At 39.8% G+C, this 20,928-nt stretch overlaps 1 protein-coding gene across 1 annotated transcript in view; it reads right to left on the bottom strand.

Moving 5' to 3' along the window:
* Positions 1-9,207: 9,207 nt before the first annotated feature.
* LOC146304690 (TSC22 domain family protein 1) overlaps positions 9,208-20,928 on the bottom strand; it is a 30,096-nt gene continuing 18,375 nt past the window's right edge. The window contains exons 3-4 of the mRNA XM_084713350.1: positions 14,036-14,087; positions 9,208-11,059 (exon numbers count right to left, since the gene is read on the bottom strand). Coding sequence (XP_084569476.1) covers positions 10,790-11,059; positions 14,036-14,087 — 322 coding nt within the window. The 3' untranslated portion in view covers positions 9,208-10,789. The remainder of the gene's footprint in view (positions 11,060-14,035; positions 14,088-20,928) is intronic.

The raw sequence follows: 20,928 nt of genomic DNA, 5'->3' as shown, positions 1-20,928 counted from the left end.
TATCAGCTCATGTTTAAGCAGATAAACACACAGTTTAATCTATTTCTTAAGCTGGTATTATGCTGTCCACCTCTGTCAGTGCACAAGGGTTCGTGTGACATAGATTTTGTCATCAGAGGGGGAATGTATAGGCTGTGTGTGGACAGCTACATAGCCCCAATTTGTTGTGACTACCTGGATTTGTCACACAGCCACTACAGACACCAATTGACTGCTCATATGTGGAACGTGTCGTCCAGTTGGACTCCACAAAGTTTACTCTTGAGTGTTTGACACAAACTATTTAGATGCTCACTATTACTCTTCAATATTTGGAGAAATCCAAAGTTTGACAGGCAAATCAGTTGCTTAGAAGAAGCATCTGATTGTGAAAATGTCTCCTAAATGTGTTAGAAATGGTGCAATGGAGCTCAGGCACAGCACTGACACAAAGCAGGGAAGTATTGTTGAAATATGTTTGTAGGGAGTGATGTGTTACTGGAGTGTATTTTGCTAAGTGTCTGCAAAATATTAAATTTGAGTGACAGAAGCTTAAGTGCTGCACATCACACCAGCTTGATGTCTGTCTATCCTGTTAAACCGTGGACTCACTAACAAACTCGTTTTGATGGTAAACAGACACATTTCACTCTGTATTCTTCACTGTATGGCTCATAAACTTAAAGTCCTTCAAGCGTCCTTCTAATAAACTGGAGCAGTCTGTGCCATAAACAACCTGATTAAGAGGAAAGCTCTTTAAGTGAACATAGCGTTGTTGGGCCTGTTGTCGTCTCTCCCGCTGTGTCAGTTCAACAATGGTGTAATGACTGTCTGGCTGCACGGAAAGGAGACACACACACAGACACAAATTCACTGTATGTCAGCCAAAACAAACAAAGGATTACAGAGAGGGAGGAGCAGTTAGGGAGAGTCCAACTTTCATTCAGTTACTGCACCTTCACTGCTGTCTGTCTAGTTTAACTTTCTCCCAAGACACAATTAATCTGATTAATCAGATCTTCATGTTGTTTTTAAAACTAATTTCAGTGTGAAACTGCTTGAAAATGAATGTGACACCACAATAAAAAAAAAAGACCACACTATGATATTTATCACAGTAATAAAAAATGATGACTGAGACTTTTTATAATCATGATATTCAGTATTCAGATGACAGATTAGAAGAAGAAATAATAAGAATAAATTCTAATGAGTTTATAATGTCTGCTCATTGTTTTGGATTCACTGTTACAAATCGTCTAGCACATACCAGACACACACCAGGAATGCAAACACTGCAAAAAAAATAGTGACACAGACACTTAGAAACCCAGTCAAACCAGATTTACATGATGAAGAAGTATTTCAAACAGCTGAGCAAAGAAAAATATTTTCCTCGGGGGGGCATCCAGTTCATCCGTACACTCTGCTGCGTGTAAGAAGGAAATTAAATTATTATTCTCCTGTTCGCAGCTCAGTGGAAATGAGATTTTAAGATGAAAACTTTTCCTGTTTTGATAAGTCATTGGGAGCAAGAGAAGGTGCTGAGGGGAGGAAAAGTGGAGGATGAGAGAGGGCTGTAATCCCCCATAATCCCCTTCTCTCCCCAGTGGGGCGCCAGCTATGTGCCTCTCTCTGTCTCTCTCTCTCTCCGTGCTTCTGTATGCGGTTTGTTTTGAAATTTCAAAGGGCTCTCGCACGGCGGAGGGGGCACGTGCCTCTGAGAAATGTGACTTTGGACGGAGGACAAACGAGGACAGGGACGCGCTGAAGAACGGCCCTGCTGCTCCACCCTGACCCTGAGCCTCCCACAAAATACTAAATCCCTGTGAAAATCACTGGCTGTGTGGGTGTGTGCTCGGTAAAATGTGCTAAAATTCAAAGTACTTCCACCAACATGCTGCATTAGTGATACCGACATTTTCACATTCGCTCGAGTCCTGTTTTTATGGACATTTTTCTCATTTCATTTGATAAATAATTCATGTTACAGGCGCAAACAGAGAGGTAGAGTGCAGGAGGGTTGACGTGGTGGAAAAATGGACATGGAGGATAAAATAGCAGCTGAATTTTGACTCTGAATGTTTGAGTGCTTATGTGGGGTTTATGATTTTGCCTTAAAAATGTTATGTTTTGTTCTGCATTGATCAAGAAAACTGTAAAATGTAATCAAGACAATTTTTGGTGAATTTTAATGCTTCAAGATCAGTGCAGACAGTTTGTGAAAGCAAAAATCGAACAAAAATCTCTTTCTAGACTTAATATTTTGCACCAGTGTTCACTTAAAGCGTGAGAAGAGGAAATCCACTGGCGATAAGAAGAGATAACAATATATAAACCAGCAATAGACCAAAATGCAATGCATCTTGCTGTTGTTTAATTCAAACTTCTACTGTATGAGTATATCGTCTGTGATGTAAAACCAACACTCATGATTTGTGTGCTCACAGAAAACAAAACAGCCCATTGGCTCTTGTGCACTTCGTGCAAGTGCACTGGGAAAAAAATGCACTGACCTCAGGGAACTGACTAGTGTTCACGCTCTAATTCAACTGTGCATGAGCCGGACAACGACTGACCAACATTTCTGACATGTCAGAAGTTAAGAAATTTAAGTTAAGGTGTTGTTTCAGTAAAAATTGTCCAGATACACTACGAGCAAGTGGTGCTGGTTGTAAGTCAGCCCATAGTTGGAAGACAGTTACTTACTTGTGACTCCCGATAGCTTTCCAATTTCTTTCCAAACTTTGTCCTTTTTGAGGATGTCCTTCTTAAAAACGTGCTCTGGATCATGGACGATGTTTTGCCTCTTGACCTCTTAAACAAGCCTCTCGTCATCCACGTTGACAGCTGGCTGGAGAGGAAACAGAAACATCAAGGATGTCAGTGGTGTTTTTGACAGAGAAAATTGCTTGGAGGTGAAAAATTACATAAATAAATACATAGATTTAGATGTTTGCATGTTTGCATTGATTCCAGTTAGGCAGAGGTTTCAGGTATTTGGTATTTATTTTTCTGACAACTTCCTACTTTCACTCCAAACATTTTAACACAAATATATATTTACTTTCTGCATATTACATCACAACAGGCTTGTTACTTTAGTTTTAATGCATTTGAATTTTCCTTTGTGTAGCCATCAGTGCATTATAAGATGTAACAAGACGAAAACGATGATAGAAGATGCACGACAAGAGGTTTTGTTAGCTTTGCATCAAAACAGCTGGTGAAAATGTAAATAAATAAATAAATTTAGTAAAATCATTTGCAGTCGTGGAGCTATGAAGTGGAATATCTTTTACTTTGTGAGTCATTCTTTGCTAGTTTTTCTTTACATTTCCTAAAGAACAATGGTAACTTAAATGCATGGTTGTGACATGCATGTGCAGCCCTCGCTTCAGATGTGAAGATAACGTTCCAAAAATATGAGGAGGAGATAAAGTTCAGATGAAACTGAATTTATTTCAAGTGTATCTAACTCCTGTACTGTGACATTTTTCCCAGTGAAACAGGATGGGTGGGCGGAACATAATGTTGGAAGGAATTTCATTTAAACGTGGAAAAGTAGCCATGTCTGTGTCTTGAATCTTTGCTCTGTGCTGCTAAAAGTTGAAGACTAATTGATGGGTGGATGTCATGATATTATTAGTTGAAACTGGTTGCTTCAAGCCAGTGTGAGCACAAATCATATGTAGTTTTACAGGAAGAAAACGTGATTGGATTTGTATTTTGAAGCCAGGACCAGAATGGTAATGATGCCATAAAACCTGACGCAGCAAGGTCACGTAAACAACAAAAGGTAGTTGTTGTTTCTCTCATATTTTGTACATGTGAAAGCCAAAGAGAGACCATTTTGTGCAGGTGAAGAAGCTCTTCCTCGCCTTACATGCTTTATTTAGGTACAGCAATGTGTTCACGCCTCCTCTCAGCTGCACACACAGACGTGTCCCAGCTCCTTCATCCAATTAACCGTGGCCACTATAGTAGAGCCGGTAATTGTACAGGAATGTCCACACAAACACACACACATGTTTCGAGGGTTTCTACTATTGCAATCACATGGTTCAACAAATGACTCACCCTCCGTCTGTGTTTTGTGCGCGATGTCCCCTCCTGTCCTCCTGTGGCAGCAGCTGACTTGAGTTTGAAGCCTGATTGAGCGCACATGTGTGCTGGTGTGTTTGTCTACATGTGACAGGACTTCTCAGGCGATATATTTATGAGGATGACTTGAACTGATTGATCAAATGTGTGGTATCAGAATGTTCTCCCAATAAAACACCAGATTAATGTGTCATGAGTGGGATTTGGACAAAACACTGTGTGATCCCACAATCACTGGCTTTTCACTAGAATTAAACAGAGTGAATCAGTCATTTTGGTTTCAGTAAAACAGAAACCGAGTGAACTCTTGCAGTGGAAAACATCACAACACAAGTTCAAGGAAAGGTATGAATAAAGAAGACAACAATGACTCATCAGAGATTTGTTTAATGATTCAAATAGTTGTGGCGCTGAAGGAAGTTTCCCACGGTCGGAGAAACAGTTCACCAGTCAGAAGTCAGCAGCATTAAAGCTGTTGAAGATTTATGGAGGGCTAAAGTCAGAATATGGAAGAAAGTATGTTTTTATCAATGTATAATTCCCATGGAGGTTGTCATGTTGACTGTCTCTACAGTAGCCCACAACAGGCAAACTAAAAACTGGTTCTAGATAGAGCCTTTTCTAACTTGGCTCATTGCTACATTTGTGTAAAATAGCAAAAGAAAAATGGCATCAAACATGAACATAACTATGTAAGCTTCTGTAAGTTAGCTTTGAACAGGCATCAGGCCATATAAATGTAAAACAACATAGACAACAGCTAACATTAACTGACGTTATTCAACCACTGCCTCGCTAACATTACCATTTGATAAGTGTTAGACAATACAATAGCAAAGACGTAAATGAATCCTTCCTTCTTCCTGGGTTTCTAAGATTTAATTTCCACCTTTCTTATTGTATCACTTAGCAAAACCAAAGAGTGATATCAGCTCGGAGGTGTTTAATGCTGACATCAAACTGTGGCCAGTGGTTATCAAATATGCTATTCTAGTTTGACATCTGGCCAGATGTTGTTCCAGATTTTCACTATCCATTGTCTTTCAGTTGCTGATCAACCAGGAAGCAGTGAAAGGAAAACATTTGTCTGATTCTCTACATTTATACAACTTGCAACGTGGAGCACAGCAGAGGAGAATGGCCGCCGTGTGAATGTGGTGAATCGTCTGATTTTTTATTTTTTTTATTTTTTTTTTAGACTGAAACACTCAACTTGTGCATTTCCTGTTTCAGCAAATACTGCTGAAGCCACAAAGTAGTAGGCGTAAACTGATCTTGTTGCTGGTCTATTTGTGCTTTTATGTGCGCCGCAAATTAGCACCTAAATTCAGAACAACAACTTGTATTTACGTATTTTTCTTACTGAATTCTGAGTGGTAACATCACCTGCTGTGAGGTCAAATGTTTAAAGCTGGATTTTTCCTCTTAACTCAGCTGCAGAGTCTGGTATATTTGGGATTTCGAGCGATCAGACTGCTGTTAACAGGTTTTCTTTCTGCGTGTGTACAAACATGAATGTGTGTGTCTGATGCTCGGACGGACGCCGGAGAGGCTAATCCCCACGTTGCATCTCGAGGGGGGTCCACAGGAAGGTAGGGGGCCCCTCTGTCAGTCTGGACCCTCAGGATTTAACCAGCAGGCCACCTGCTTTCTCAGCAATAAGAAACACATCGACAGCGCAGAGGGAGGTCCAGTTAAGGGGGTGTAAAGAGGATTTTTTTAGGGTTGATTTTGGGGCAGAGTGGTCTTTGTATGTCTGGAAACAGTAGGCCACAAAAAATAAGTTGTATTTGTATCAGTGTATGTGTGTATTTGTCAATTAAAACTGTTGGAGAATATAGCAAATTGATTAATAGGAGCTGTTTATTGATAAAGTATTTTCTAAAAAACAAAACAAATATTCCCAAACATTTAACCGATGGATCACAGCACTGAGTGTAAATAATTCCCCTCCCTATGTGTGCATCCAAACATCAGCAGCGGCACAAATAGACGAGGTTAATCCACGTGTGATCCCTCAGCCTCAGAGTACATCCTGTACTCACGGCGGCGTGCTTGAAGAAATCACCTTTTGTCAATGAAACAGGATTTGCGAAAGTGCCATCTGGACTCGGTCTCCACGAGCCAGCCAGCCAGCCAGGTCAGGATGTGGGATCAGACTGTCCTGAGGAAGGAGGGCGGAGGACAGAGCAGGGCAGGTCAAGGACCTCTAAATATATGCATTCGATCAAAGACTGCAAGTAATTAGATTTTGTCCCAGGACACCTCAAACTGAAGCTCTCTATCCTCCTCAGGTTACATTTTTATGATTTAAAAATAATAATCTGATTAAAATGGGTCACATTAAGAGGTTCTTATTCAGACAACTAAAAGAAGCACAAAAAAGAACTAGTTTTGAGAGTCTGACTTTAGAGGAAATTGAGCTAAATGGGTGGAAAAGTGTCGCCTAGAAAAAGCTGCTAAAAATATAAAGACACACCTTGAGGTTATAATTTGGCCTTTTGTGACATGTGTGACGTCTTCTGCTGCGACCTGGAAATGATGCAAAGATCTACTTGTTGCCATGCACCAAACTTTTCTTTAAAATCAATTAAAATGTCCCCCAAAATGTGTTTAAACATAAACTTACATGTACACTGGTGTTGCATGAATACATCTGAACAGACTAAGTGGAATTTTAAGGTTATAATGTTCAGTTTTTTGTTGAAATTGACTTTTGAGATGTGCTGATTCAAGTTAATGATCATTCTGGAGGCATTTATTCAGTATTTATTAAATAGGGCATGTTTTACTGCATAGTATCTGACAAATGATCATTAATGAGAACTTTCTTGGTCATGTTTCAGTTTTATTTTCTGTCACACTGTCAGTAGTAGTTTTATTGTTGTTGATTTGTTGGCTTTTTCCTCATATTTTTTAACTGTTTTGCTTGATGTAATGTTTACTTGTGTCGACCACAGGAAGAGTAGTTCCTACTTTGGTAGTAGCTAAAGGGGATCTGAATAAATAAATAAAAAATAAATGTAGTCAGCTGTTCGTGAATATAAACTGTATTTGTTTTTAACATACTGAACAAGCTGGGATATTATGTTAGTAGTTTATATAATATGTTATGGTGTGGGTTATGAAAGAAAACAGCTAAATCTGGCTTTTCTTGTTTTAGTTCTGCTGATATTAATAAAATCTGTGGGTTTGCATAAATATAGTGTATAATATACTGTATTATCTGTACATGTTGAGAGGAGATCATAGTAATCCTATCAGGTTTTTTTTTTACATTAATACTATGGTAACATCACAGCAGAAATATACAGATTAAAAGGCAGACAGTGTGTGTATTCGTGTGTGTATACATTTGCTATAGTACTTATGTAACATATTAACATGTATATTTGTATGCAAGATCCAAATATTTACTTGTGTAACATATAAGGTCACATATGCATACATGAATTTTATTCTTTGCTCCTGTAAAGCACTATGGTGTTTGTTTTTGAGTGCTATTTTAACAATACAATCATTATCCTCAGAGGAATATATTAGAAATTATGTTTTTACTGTGTAATATAAACAAACAATACATGTACACAAATAGAACTTATTAAATGACTGTATGTGTGTAAATAAAGCTAAATAAATACATTTAAGGTAATATATTGTACATTTATATTGTCATTGTTTTATTTTTTCCCTTTTAAAGCATGTTATTTTATTATATTAGTTATTATTTATTAGAAATGTATAGTGATGGTATTATGTATGTTAACACTGAAAAATTAATCAGAAAATTAATTCTTAATTAAGTCATTAAAAAATCTATTATTACAGTCCTCAGAGGTTATATTTTGTTTTTTCCTTTGAGACATCTCCATCTGTAATATGAACAGACAGTAAATTAAACATAAACTGGGAAACAAAGCTAAATACATTTGAAGGCGGTTATAAAAACACGTTTCACAATTTGTGATTCGTTTTGAGACGTTAACGGCACTTATTTCTATGTCAAACGCGGTTTCCAGCTCCCACAATCCCTCACATGGCGTCGTCCTATATTTCTGCGCGCTCCCGTGTGCGCGGCCTCGCCTCCAGCGTGTGGGCCCACGTGAGAGGAGGCGGTGGGCGGGACAACGCGCGGGGCTTCAAGGGGGCTCGGTCTATAGAACCAATGACTGGTCACATATAGATAAATATTTACATGGAGGTCCACCTCTGAGCATCTGTAATGAGGCAGCAACTCATACTGGGATGTCTGGGTTAACTGGGAGGAAGTGGAGGTCGTTTATTACAAAACCAGCCATATTTATGTTTTTGTTAAGGATCTGACTGGTTTACTTGACAACATATCTTTTTATGTCAGTTTAATGATTTATATCCATACTTTTAAAGATTTTAGAGGAATAACGTGCATAAACTGATGACTGAGTGACTGTCCTTTACCAAACCTGTCTAGATTGATTCAGTCTTTACATCATTAGCAAAACAAAAACAAAACCACAGATTTCTGTTTATACTGTGGAAGTTACAGGCTCCCTTGTTGTCATACTACAGTTCAGCATCAGTATCAAGAGTTTTGAAGGTTTCACAGGGAGAAAAAGAATAAATCTATGTATATTTATGAGTGAAATTCTGTATATTTCAAAATAAAACCAAAAACTAGCTATATTTATGTTTATATAGTATAACTGACTGGATTACTTGTCAGTCTACATTTCTGCATCAGTTTAATGATTTAAGTCCAGACTTTCAAGGGTTTTAAAGTTATGAAATCCATAAATCTTACAAATGCACCTATTGTCATTTTATTAGCTTAAAAAGGGGCTTTTAAGGGTTTACCTACAATAGTTTTTTCAGAATGCAACAATTTCTGCAGAATAAAACCACTCAAATGGTAAACTCAATCCATTATTAACTAAAGAAATCCAAAAAGCAGCTTTATTTGATGATTTTCAGCATTTTCAAGAGGAAAGGCAGTAATCCATGTATATTTATGACTGAAAGTCAACTTACACCTACATATTTCTTCAGAATGCATCCATTATCCTTTAAGAAACCCGTCTAGAGAAAGTCAGACTTGTATCTAAAACCACAAACTTCGACACTGTTTAAAAAGAACAGTCCAGGTCCTGCTTTTTTGTTTTCATTTTTATTTGAGGTGCAACTGTCTAGTGCAATTGTAACGTCACATTTGTGATGGGCTGAGAGGAACATGCACAAAACATCAACATACTTGTGCTGGGCATTTTCCTTTTTTTTTTTAATGCCAAGTGTCTCATCATTATTGTGTTCAGCGCTCCAGTTGCACTCCGAGCAACTCAAACACTTGGCTGTACAAAAAGACAAAGAAAGAAAAAAAAAAACACCATCGCCATTCATTAAAAAAAAAACCTACTACACGCGTCTCCAAAATGGTAAAACAGTCCAGATAACTTGAGCGAGCGAGTGAAGCGACGGCAGAGGAGAGAGTTCACGTACAGTACGAGGCCGTGTGTCACTGCCAGGAGAGACAGCATCTTAGTGTGGAGGTAAAATTAATCCTCTTCTGTTCCCACCCTGAGTAATGACATCACAGGTAGATCAAAACCTGGCAGAACCATAGATATATATATGTATATTTATATATACACACACATATTGAATAAAACAACTAAAAAAGCTTCTTTTATATATGTATCTATGGTTAGAAACCAGGCACTTGGCAGAGTTTAATTGGAAATTTTTCATCTGTACAAACCTAGAAACAGTCATGTCCTACTTATTAGCCTCTCCATTATTTATTTTTACAGATCACTAGGACATTAATTACACCGATAAACAATAAACAAGACAAAACAAACCCTCCCTAAAAAAATTCCCTGCATAAATGTTTAACGCTCCATCCAAGAAAAGGGGCAGAGTGCGATCAGGGTGGGGACGGCGAGGCGAAAAAAGAGAACACAGGGTTCTCAAAGTGAACAATGAGGCGCGGGAAATTTCTATCACATGATTCTTCACCCCCTGTCGACCAAGAAGAGCAAGACTCAGGGAAAAAATACGTGAGCTGGACTCTTTGACTCCCATTCCAGATGGGTCGTACGAAGATTTAAGAGTTCGTCCATTGTCAGGAAAATCGTCTGGGAAAAGAAAGTGCACAGACCGCAGCACAGGGGGGGAAAAAAAACACAAAACAGGAAGTAAAAATTCAAAGTGATGCAAACGGACAGTGCTGGGTTGAAGGTGAAGGGTGGGTGGGGGGGCAAGGAAGATGGCACACTTTCCACAGGTCACGCTGCGAGGGATTCGACGGCCTTGACACTCCCCTGATTGGCCGGGAACCGACGTTAGCTCCTCCCTGAACATCGCCGGCTGTAAGGGTGTCAGCTCTGTCCTTCCCTTTATCATCACCACGACGACGATGACGACCACCACGACAACGACGATTGTCTGAAGCAGGTAATAAAAGGTCGGAGACGAAGCGGGGAAACACACACACGCACGCACGCGCACACACACCGGTGCAACTCCAAAGTCTTTCTGTTAAATTAAAATGTGCAACAAAACAAAGTTCATCCTCCGGTTGGGTTGAAGTGTGCGCTCCTCGAGACGGTGGCATAGAGTCAGTTCACAGTATGGCAAGACTCCTTCCTCCTCCTGTTCTTCTTTCTCCCATCCCCCCTGTCTCTCATCCTCAGCGTGTCGAGGGGGGGGTTCTCCTGGTGCAGCTTCTGTGTTACGCAGATGTGCCGGAGTTCTGTGCGGAGGGGAGGAGTTGCGTGGTTCCGGCGGGCACCGGGACCGGAGGCTGGGCGGCGGCGGTCGGGGAGCCGCCGGTCTGGACCTGCGCCTGGAACTGAGCCATCTGCTCGGGGCTGGCCAGGTTCTTCAGCAGGTTGTTCTCCTGCTCCAGCTGAGTGTTGCGCTCGATGAGCTCTTTGATCTGCTCCTTCAGCACCTCCACCTCCTCGCGCACGGCGTACATCAGGTGACTCTTCACCAGGTCCTGCAGAGAAAGAGCGAGAGACGGTTAGATTCACTCTGCCAAGTTTCCCCTGAGAGGAAGACATCTTGTTGAAACCATGTTTACTACAATCCAGACTCCTTAATACACAACAAACAGAGAAATGCCAAACGCTTCCACAAGCTTCTTTTTATGGTTGTCCAAAGTATGGATACTTCTAAAAAGAGAAAAAATATCCTATTTTGTTTGCCTCATTTGTCTCTTTTTGCTGTTGCATAAGACATACTGAGTAGAATTTGTTTATAATAGTACAGCAACCAAGTCATGATAATTCTACTTTTTATTTTTTTTACATTAAATCATACAAGAGATGAAACTATTTGATTGATGGTTTCTGTTATTTTTAAGCAGAAATGCCAAATATTTGCTAATTACAGCTTCTCAAGTAAGATTATGTTCTTGTTTGGTTCATAAAATGTTAGAAAACAGTGAAAAATGTTGATATTTATTGTTAAGTTAAACCACACTGGAACTGAGACCATTATTCTATCAAGTCTTTCGATTAATCTTCAACTGTTTTGATAAATGAGTGATAATTTCTGTCATTTTTCAAGCAAAAATACCAAATATTTGCCTGTGCCAGCTGCTAAATGTTGAAAATGTGCTGCTTTTTGTGTGCCTAGAACTTCTCTTTTCTCATGGTATCGAATGAATATCTTTTTCTTTTTTTTTACTGGTATTGTATCGATTCAAGGATTCAGGATTCAAGGATTCAAGGATTCAAGTTTAATTTTCAGCTATTCTGATAGTCGTTTGATCCTTTCTGTCATTTTTCAAGAAAAAAATAATTGCTTGTTGCAGCTTCTCAAATAAGACTCTTTTCATTGATTAATCTGCTGATTATTTTCTCAATTATCAGTTGTTTGGTCCATAAAATGTCAGAAATTGGTGAAAGATGTTGACTACTGTTTCCCAAAGCCCAAGGCAACGTCCTCAAATTCAGTTGACTGAAAGATTTCCTGCTGTTCTCTCATTTATATAATTGTAAATTAAGTATTTGGGGGGGTTGAGCTGTAGGTCAGACAAGTTGAGGCTCTGAAGGTCTGCGATGGACATTTTTCACAATTGTTTTTAAAATTGTGACAACTTCCTCTAATTATGATGATCAATGAACTATTTTCCAGTATTATGTGGAGAGGATGACATTTTTTCGGGAATCACTTGTCTGGGATTTCGGGACAGGAGTCAGTTTCACTATTTATCACGGGACTGGGAGGGGACAGGGGACAAAAGTCAACAGGAACTGGCAGGACCAGGAATCATGATAAGAATAGGTCAGTTTTTCAAGTATATAAAAACGTGTGTAACGATGTGTGTGGACTGGATTGATGGGAAATGGGACGGGAGTCATTCCTCTATGATTGGGACGGGACTTTTCTTTTTGTTTGGTTGTCGTGAGTTTGGGACGGGACAGGAGTATTTTTGTGTGGGAGTGGGATGAGTCACTGTCTATTCTGTACTTCCTCTTTCTCAAATGGGAGGATTTGGACTGTTGGTCAGACAAAACATGCAAAACAAAAAATGTGTTTCACTATTTTTATTTTTGACATTTTGACTGTGAAATTAGGATTGATTGATAAAGAATGACTTGAAAGAAAATGAATGTTTTTAAATGATTCATCATGTCGGTCATTTTTCAAGCAAAAATGTCAAAAAATTTGCTGGTTCCAGCTTCTTAAATGTAAGAATGTGCTGCTTTTCTTTGACATTTGTGAGAGTAAATGAAGAGTCTTTGGGTTTTGAGCTGCTGGTTCAGAATTTGGTGGTTGTGGTGAGCATTTCTCACAATTTGACATTTTATCGACTAAACGATTAACTAATTAATTGTTTAGCAACAATAGTTGCAGCCCTAATCACACACTGACTCCTTCCTTTCTGATTCACACAATTTCAAATTCACTTCTTGACTTTCTAAACTATCCCTGGTTAACTTCCTTGCCATTTTTAACAAACAGATTTTGACTCCTCTGTGTTTATATTTATGCTATAAATAAATCTGATACCACAAGGGACTTCCTGCTGCTCTTACAGCAGGAAAAACTGACTCAGAAACATGTGAGCTGTTAGGGGGGAAAAAAAACAAAAAAACAGCAGACCAACGGCTAATTTTGCACCAAAAATCTGTCACGATGGAAACGAGGAATGCAAACACAACATGGATTCCTCAGAAAAAGCTGTTTTTTTTGTTTTTTTTTTTTAAGAGAAACAGCTCTATCGTGCGTTCCCATGATGCTGCTGTGCCAGCCTGCTGAAAGGGGATTTGCGCTCAATAATCTGAGCATCCCCTCCTCTGTGGACCCGCCCCTCCTCCTCCTCCTCCTCCTCCTCTCTGCCCCGGTACGCAGCGAGGGAACAAAATGTTCCTGCACCGGGATGGGAGGAGCCTATCACCGGCCGAGTTATTTATACCGAGCCGTGGGGAGGCTGCTGCTTGCCTAGCAACACGGGACAGGGAGGGGGGAGAGGGTGAGGGACTATGTATATGCATGAGAAAGGGAGAGAGAGAGGGGCATAGCGTGTGAACCTTAGCCTGGCCCACATCAAGTTGCCAACAAGCCGGAGGTCATCTGTCCAAATCGTGACAGAGCAGGAAGCTCCTGTTGCCTCTTGATATGAGGGAAATAATTTTTTCTACACATGAAAGTCACATCTAGAGGACAGAAAGGTGCCATCATGCTTCTCATTCATTCATTCATTGCTCAAAACCTGCTTTGCATTTCCTCTCATTACCCTGAGAATCCCTCTTAACACAAACATCACATTATCCTGCAAAGATCTTTTAAATGGACTATGAAAGCATGTCAGAATAAAAGCATGAAGAGGGAGATACAGCTATAAGAGGCCACTTCTGTGCTTGGGTTACATAACACTGGAGGCAGCACATACATGTAAAGCATGAGAAGAGGGGCCTATTTACAAACACTGACTGCATTATGGATGATTAAAACAGATGCTTACCATAGCTTGCTCAATCTTGTTGTCTATGGCCACCACACTTGCACCAGAGGAGCTGAAAGACAAAGAAAAATATGATTATAGTGAGCCTATTATAATGGCATAACATTAGCAGAATACAGTCGGGTGGATTTGTTGAAAACGTGTCTTCATCAAGGTTATTTTAGGGCAGAAATGTGAGGTTTTATGAAGCCAAATAAAACACATGTAAGAAAATAAAGAGTTAGAATCCCAGAAGAAAACCTGTAGTGGCATTTTAAATGACTGAGCCACTATAATAAAGGCATCTTAATTCATTTATAGCCTGGATTGCGTTCCAGATCATCCAAAACCAATCAGAAATCTTGAGGTATAAAATGATGAAGCTGTCACATCATGAGTGTCTGCAACAAAGCAAATGGAGGTCGAGATGGCAGCTTTGACTTTGATGGAGGAGAATCAATGAGCCAACATCTTTCAGGCATGTAACCTCGTTTTAATCTACCGTAAATCACATAAAAACACGCCATGAAAAATCCTCCTGACATTACCTATTGTCAACCCTGACTGATGCGCTCTCCTTCCCGAGCACAGAGGACAGAAACGATATCGAGAAATTCCTCAGCTGACAAACGCCAAGATCCATCGCCACTGTGTAACATTGGGAATTCATGCTACCCCGTCCATTAAAGGCGCTTCTCCGGCTGTTTAAACTGGAAATCCAGCGGTAGAAAAGTAGAAAAATAGCGCATTATTGAGAGGCTGCTCTCCCGGGGGCGACCGCAGCGCTCGCAGCCGCACACAAAGACTGAAGCGGCGGGCTGCAGCTCCGCAAACCCGCGGCTCCCTCTCTGGTTAATGACATGCAGGGAAACGGCGCCAGCAGCCGCGCGATTGGTCGAACGGGAAGCTTCATTAGAATAATGCACGCGAGGAGCTCGCGCGATTGGACGAGATCTCGCGCTTCGTTAATAATTCATGTGACATCTCTCTACCTGCTGCAGCGTCCTCTATAAAAGCTGCATCCAGCCGAAACTGCACATCATGAACCAAAGAGGAGCTTATTTCTACTTTTAATGAAACAAGACTGCAATTTAACTCGAATATTTTACTTTTAAGTCTCTGTTTTGAGTAAATAATGTGCATTTTTGTCAGGTTTCATACTCATGTGGGCTGCAGGTGATGGGAAAACTTATGTGGCACAATGTCTCCACCTATTGGTTAATATAACTCTTGCATTAAAAGGGTCAACCTCCTGTAAATTTCAGTAAACATGATCAATTACCCACAAGCTGACCCTGAGGTAAAAGCTGCCCTGTCCAGATGTCACCTCCTGAGAGTAAATAAACATTCGCACAGACAGTGTGGTGGATCAATAGAAGAAAACAGGGTCAGATGGCAGAAACAGAGGAAGATAAGCTCCTTTGTCCTCTTCAGATATTGGTTTTAACTGGCTGAGATGGGAACACGCTGTTCTTTACAGTACAACAGGACCACCCCCTCTGTTCTCTGTTAGTGACAAGACTCGATTAGTGATTACATGGGAACGCTCTCAAGTTTTCTGAAATTTGTGTGAGGTGTGAATTCTCAGTAGAGCTGAAACAATGAGTCATTTGAAAGCAAATTAATACCCAACAATCTTGATAACTAATCGCTTGTGACAGTTATCAAACACTTGATAGTTTCAGCCACTCAGATGGGAGGATATATAGCTTTTTTCTGTTTATAGTGGAACCCCCTAACAGTGATCACGTCTGTATAAGATCAAATTGATCACAGAAAATTACTGTACCCATTTTATTTGCTCCAAGTTAACATAAATAGATTTATTACATGAATATTAAGTTATCAAACAGTCACTATTTACTGAAATTTACTGAGTGCGCCGACATACAGTAGAGTACATTTTTAAACGCTTTTCAGAGCAGTGCATAATTCAAATATACTATAATACAGTTTAGGACAGAATATAAAATATTTCTTACGGTAGTTTTGTTGCTGCATCTCGTTTTTTGACAGTTTAGTAAATTATCGTGGGAGTTCAATTTTTTAAAAACAGCATTGCTGTAGTTTTATTATTTTTTTTCCACATGTTGTCATGGATGAAAAGACATAAAATCAACACTGCAAGCGGACTAATTGATTCCTTTTCAAACAGCTTTTTTTAAAGGAAGGAACATCCCAAAATTTTAATCAGTACAAGTGGTTGATCACTGTAACTGGAATCATTATAAGCTGTTCACACTGTATTATGTAACTGCAAATCTTTGGGGTTTTTGACTGTTTTTTATTTATTTATTTTCTGACATTTTATAGCCTAAATGATCAATCAATTAATCAAAACATTACAGACTACATTATTTTAAGTTCCTACCTCAATAGTTTTCTATCCATGCATTCTCAATAATTCAAGTATCATTTTCCAGATTCTGAGACAACTAAAGATAAATTTCAGTATCATAAATAAGCAAAAGACAAGTGATGACCTCAAAACCAGGACATGACATTTATAAGTTTGTTACGGTGTTAGAAAATACGAACTGGGATGTTTGAATTCAGCAAAAATGAGAAAGGGGGACTAAAGCAGCAACTAAAGGTTAATTTCCTTGTTGATTAATCTGTTGGTTCTTTATGTAATCAAGCATTTCTTTAATAAAATGTATTGGTGCAATATAACCAAGTGGATTTACTCAATTACTGCACTTAAGTACAAGTTTGACATACTGGTTGAGTATTTTCATTTTATGCTACTTTATCTTCTCCTTCACTACTTTGAGGTTAATATTGTACTTACTCCACTACATTTATTTGATTATTACAGTTTACATGACAATAACATACGACATGCTTATACGACTTGCAGAGTATCTCAAATTAGCTCCACAATGACTACAACATTAAAATGCTCTTAAATGCAGTTGTAGTAAAAGACACATGGCAATCTAATATTCCATAATAACAGTGTGAAAGGAGCTATTCCTCATAATGAGTATTTTACTTTTGAAGTAATTAAAAAAATGCTCATCGCAAATGTCTTATTTTAGCTGACAAAAACTCTAAACCCTAAAGATATTCAAGGCTACGATGATATAAAACAGCATATCCTCAGAATCGAGAAGAAAGAGATTCTTCACTATTTTTACTTTAGAAATGACTCAGACTTTAAATAACTGACTGTCTGTCTGAGAAGTGGGCTCAGAAGGAACAAAATAAACCCAGAATGAAAGTGTAAAAATGTCAAGTAGAGGTGAAACTACTGGTCAGTTAATTAATTCATCCACTGATGGAACATGTTGTCATTTTTTATAGAAAAAATCAATTAATCAATTCCAGCATCTATAATATGAATATATGGTTGATATTCTTCAGTCTTAACAAATGAAACATCTTTGAGTTTTTGGCCTGTTGGTCAGACAAAAGTGATCTGAAGACTGTGGGAACCTACGATTATTCCAGTTATACACAGATTAACCAAATACTCAGTTCCTTCTGATGTACTCATGGGGTGTGAATTACATGAGCAGCTGATCAGGTCATTATTTCGCTCAAATTATTTATCAGTTAAGGTAAACTAATGTGACTCAACAGTATGAAGGGTATGAAGGCGTGGACTGATGTCATCACCATGGAAACATACAGTTTCAATAAACAGCACACAAAGAGGAGGAAGTGTACTTCATGTAAACAACTATGGTAAAGATAAAAAGAGTGAAACTAAAACTGTGTCAATCAAGGTGCGGGTTTATTTTCACACTCCTCATAAGTTTTAAGTTTATCAGTTGACATTGACCGTACAAGAGGACACGCAGGCTATGTTTTAAGGGCGTCAACAACAATGGTATAAAGCTTTAAGCAGCAGTGGCGAGATCATTGAGCTCCTTTCAGACACCTGTCCTGCTTTAAGCACCTTAGCTGTTCTATCTGTGTCTGACGGGAACATTCACTCAGTGGTGACCAAGTTCAGTAATTGGGCTGTGTCAACAAGGGAGCCTGGAGATAAAAAAAAAACCTGCCAGAGGAGTAAACAAAAACCTCAACCTGCTCATGTTTCTGTATTTTATTTTCTGCACTCTCTGTCATTGACTGTGGCTGTACGGTCATGGGAACTCTGACAGAACTGAGTGATTTTAGAGAAGTGGAAAATAACGATTGAGGTGACTTCTGCTTTTGTTCTGCCCACAAGAACATCATCACACGTACCCACTATTGTAGAGACCCTATTCATATACAGTACGCTCATGCAAAGAAAAAAATCAGGGACAGGGGATAAGGAACTTTTGGAGGAAGTTAGTCTATTTCTATTGCAGGGACCAGAGTCTGAATTATGCTTGAGGAGGAGGGTCGTATTCTCCAAAAGTACAGGAACGTTTGGGGTGTGGCTTGCAATACTTTTTTTTTTTTTTTTAAATCTACAGCTGCAAACTGCTTTGTTTTTTGTCCACATCACGTCAGATATAGAAAATTTATGGCCAGAATATTGCAGATTCTTACTTGCAATTACTTACATGCAGCATTTTGTGCATATTTGTAAACTGTAAAATGCCCTGCCTTCATTACATATATTTGTCACAAGTGTTTGATAACCACATAGGTACTGGAAAGGCCCTACAGAGGACAGAGGACAAAAAGAGCAAAACCAAAAAAAAACAAACAAACAAAAAAAACCCTCAAAACAAAACAAAAAACAACATGGGTCGTTAGACAGTGGAAACGCAGATAACAACAGGCTGAGGGAGCCTTTTGTTCCTTGAAAAGTATTTCCTGGGACTAAAAGTAACAGGTACTCTGAGTGGTAATGTGCCTAAATTTAACACTTGAGAAAACGTCCATAAAACCAAAGTTCAGTTGAGGAAAATGTGTTTTGCAGGTTGCAGATTTCATGTTGGACAGGCAGCACACATACTGGTTCATTTGTGGTTGGACTGAATGTCTATTAGTGGCCTGATAACTGAACAAAGGGAAGCAAATACAGCCTGACTGGATCAATTGAGGAACTGGAACAATGATGCTTATCTGGCAGTAAAGATTCAAGGGAAAACTGAAAGCCGGCAAGAGACAAAGTCACTACACATGGACCACGTTACACTGAACGAGCATGAGCCAACCATGCTTCCATACTCACACACAGTCAAGTGTAACAACATGCATGTGCAGAAGCAAGAACATGGTGTCCTCAAATGCATTTATAGCCCTTCAGGGCAGCCGAGCGCGGGAGTTTGAACATGCTGAGGTGATATGCCTTGATGCCTTGATGCAGGTGGAGACTGGCACCACACTCATGTGCTGATGTTCAGTTAGATTTGAAAACTGCAGGTGAAAGGGATAGACTGTTAGTGGGGGGTGTATGATGTACTTATTGATTATGTGAGTGTATTATCTACAGAAGATGGCAGTCAGCACGCTCCCAGTTTGGAGAAGCAGTGGTACCAGCATGGAAGCTAAGAAATGTACTGCTTTGGACAGGGTCAACAGCGACTTGTGTGAATCCAAACAAGCCTTTAAAAACACTCAAGGCACACAAAATCACCAACAAACTAAATGATTGAAGAAGCAGTTCACCAGCAACTCCTGTGCTCTGCAAGGTAAAATCACTGTTTTTTCCAATGGAGTTTGGTTGCTCTGAAGAGAGCAATATGTGGTTTATATAACAGTGGTTTTCTGTTGGAAAAGGGTGTAACTGACCACTATCTACTGTAGGTAACACACAGACTGTTGATAAGCACCTCATACAACCCCACTTTAAAAAACCTGAACTATCCCTTTAAGACTCTTGAGGAAATGTTTTGATAACTGCAGGTCCTAGTTGTGTTTTTCGACAACATTCACTCAACTGAACGCCACAACATCAACATCGATCAGACAGATACATCAACACAAAGGCCAATTGCGTCCGCCCTTATTTCACCCCCCCGGTCGCTGACCCCCAACTACGCCACCGGCCGACCCCCCTGGACAACGTGAAAACACTATAGCCATCGTTACCTCTTCAGATGCTTCTCCAGCTCCCAGAAGAGCAGCTTTAGAGCCATGGAGTTCCTGCCCTGCGCTCCTCCTGCCCCGGCCAGCCCCTGCTCTCTCATTGATGCTCCCCGACACCCGCCCCACCAAAAGCAAACCCCAAAACAAACACCACCACCACTGCTGCACCCTCCTCCGTCCTCCTGACCTGCGCCCTTTGGCCCCTTCTCCCCCTAGCTCTGGGAGCTTCACATAGGGGAGCCTGACCAACAATGGGGACCCAGGTTGGAGCTGTGTAGGAGATGGGGATGGGAGTGGGAGTGTGTGTGCGTACAAACGGGAGCGCGCCTTACTGTGTTAAGTCCTCCTGATTGCCCCCTTGCTAAGCCTGAATCACATATAGGCTCTCAGACGATTGGGTGCACGGTGACGGGAGATAGGAGGGTGGGCTGTGACGTCACTGCATAAGGAGTCATGTCACCTCCTCCTTCTGTTGTTATATAAACTGTCAGTGGAGATTAGGGTGATCCGTCCAATAGGATGAGCTACTTTTGACCACACACCCCACTAGCACGCTCACGGCCACCTACAGGCCACTCCCTTCGCTCTGCAACCCTCTTTCCTGTTTGTTTTCTGTAATATCCACGCTGTGATGGTGATGGACACAGGAGTGGCACCGCGCACCTCCTTGTGTGAAGAGTGTGTGCATTTGTGCACAATTTGACAAACAAACAAACAAACAAACAAAAAAAACAACAACATGCAATTATTTTGATAGACATCGCAATATTACTCACGATTAGTGGGAATGATCATTTTTGTAGACCTGCAATGATTAACTAATGATTTTGACATTCAATTAATCAAGCAAAAACGTTAAAATATTTTTAGGATTTAGGATTTGCTGCTTTTCTTTGTCATGTATGACAGCAAATGTAGAATCTTTGGCTTTTGGACTA

The sequence above is a fragment of the Lutjanus erythropterus genome, chromosome 24 (genome assembly GCF_056507025.1).
Source record: "Lutjanus erythropterus isolate fLutEry1 chromosome 24, fLutEry1.hap2, whole genome shotgun sequence".
Classification (NCBI taxonomy): Eukaryota; Metazoa; Chordata; class Actinopteri; order Lutjaniformes; family Lutjanidae; genus Lutjanus; species Lutjanus erythropterus.
Note: the sequence above shows the minus strand (reverse complement) of the source record. Positions and strands in the feature narration are given on the sequence as shown.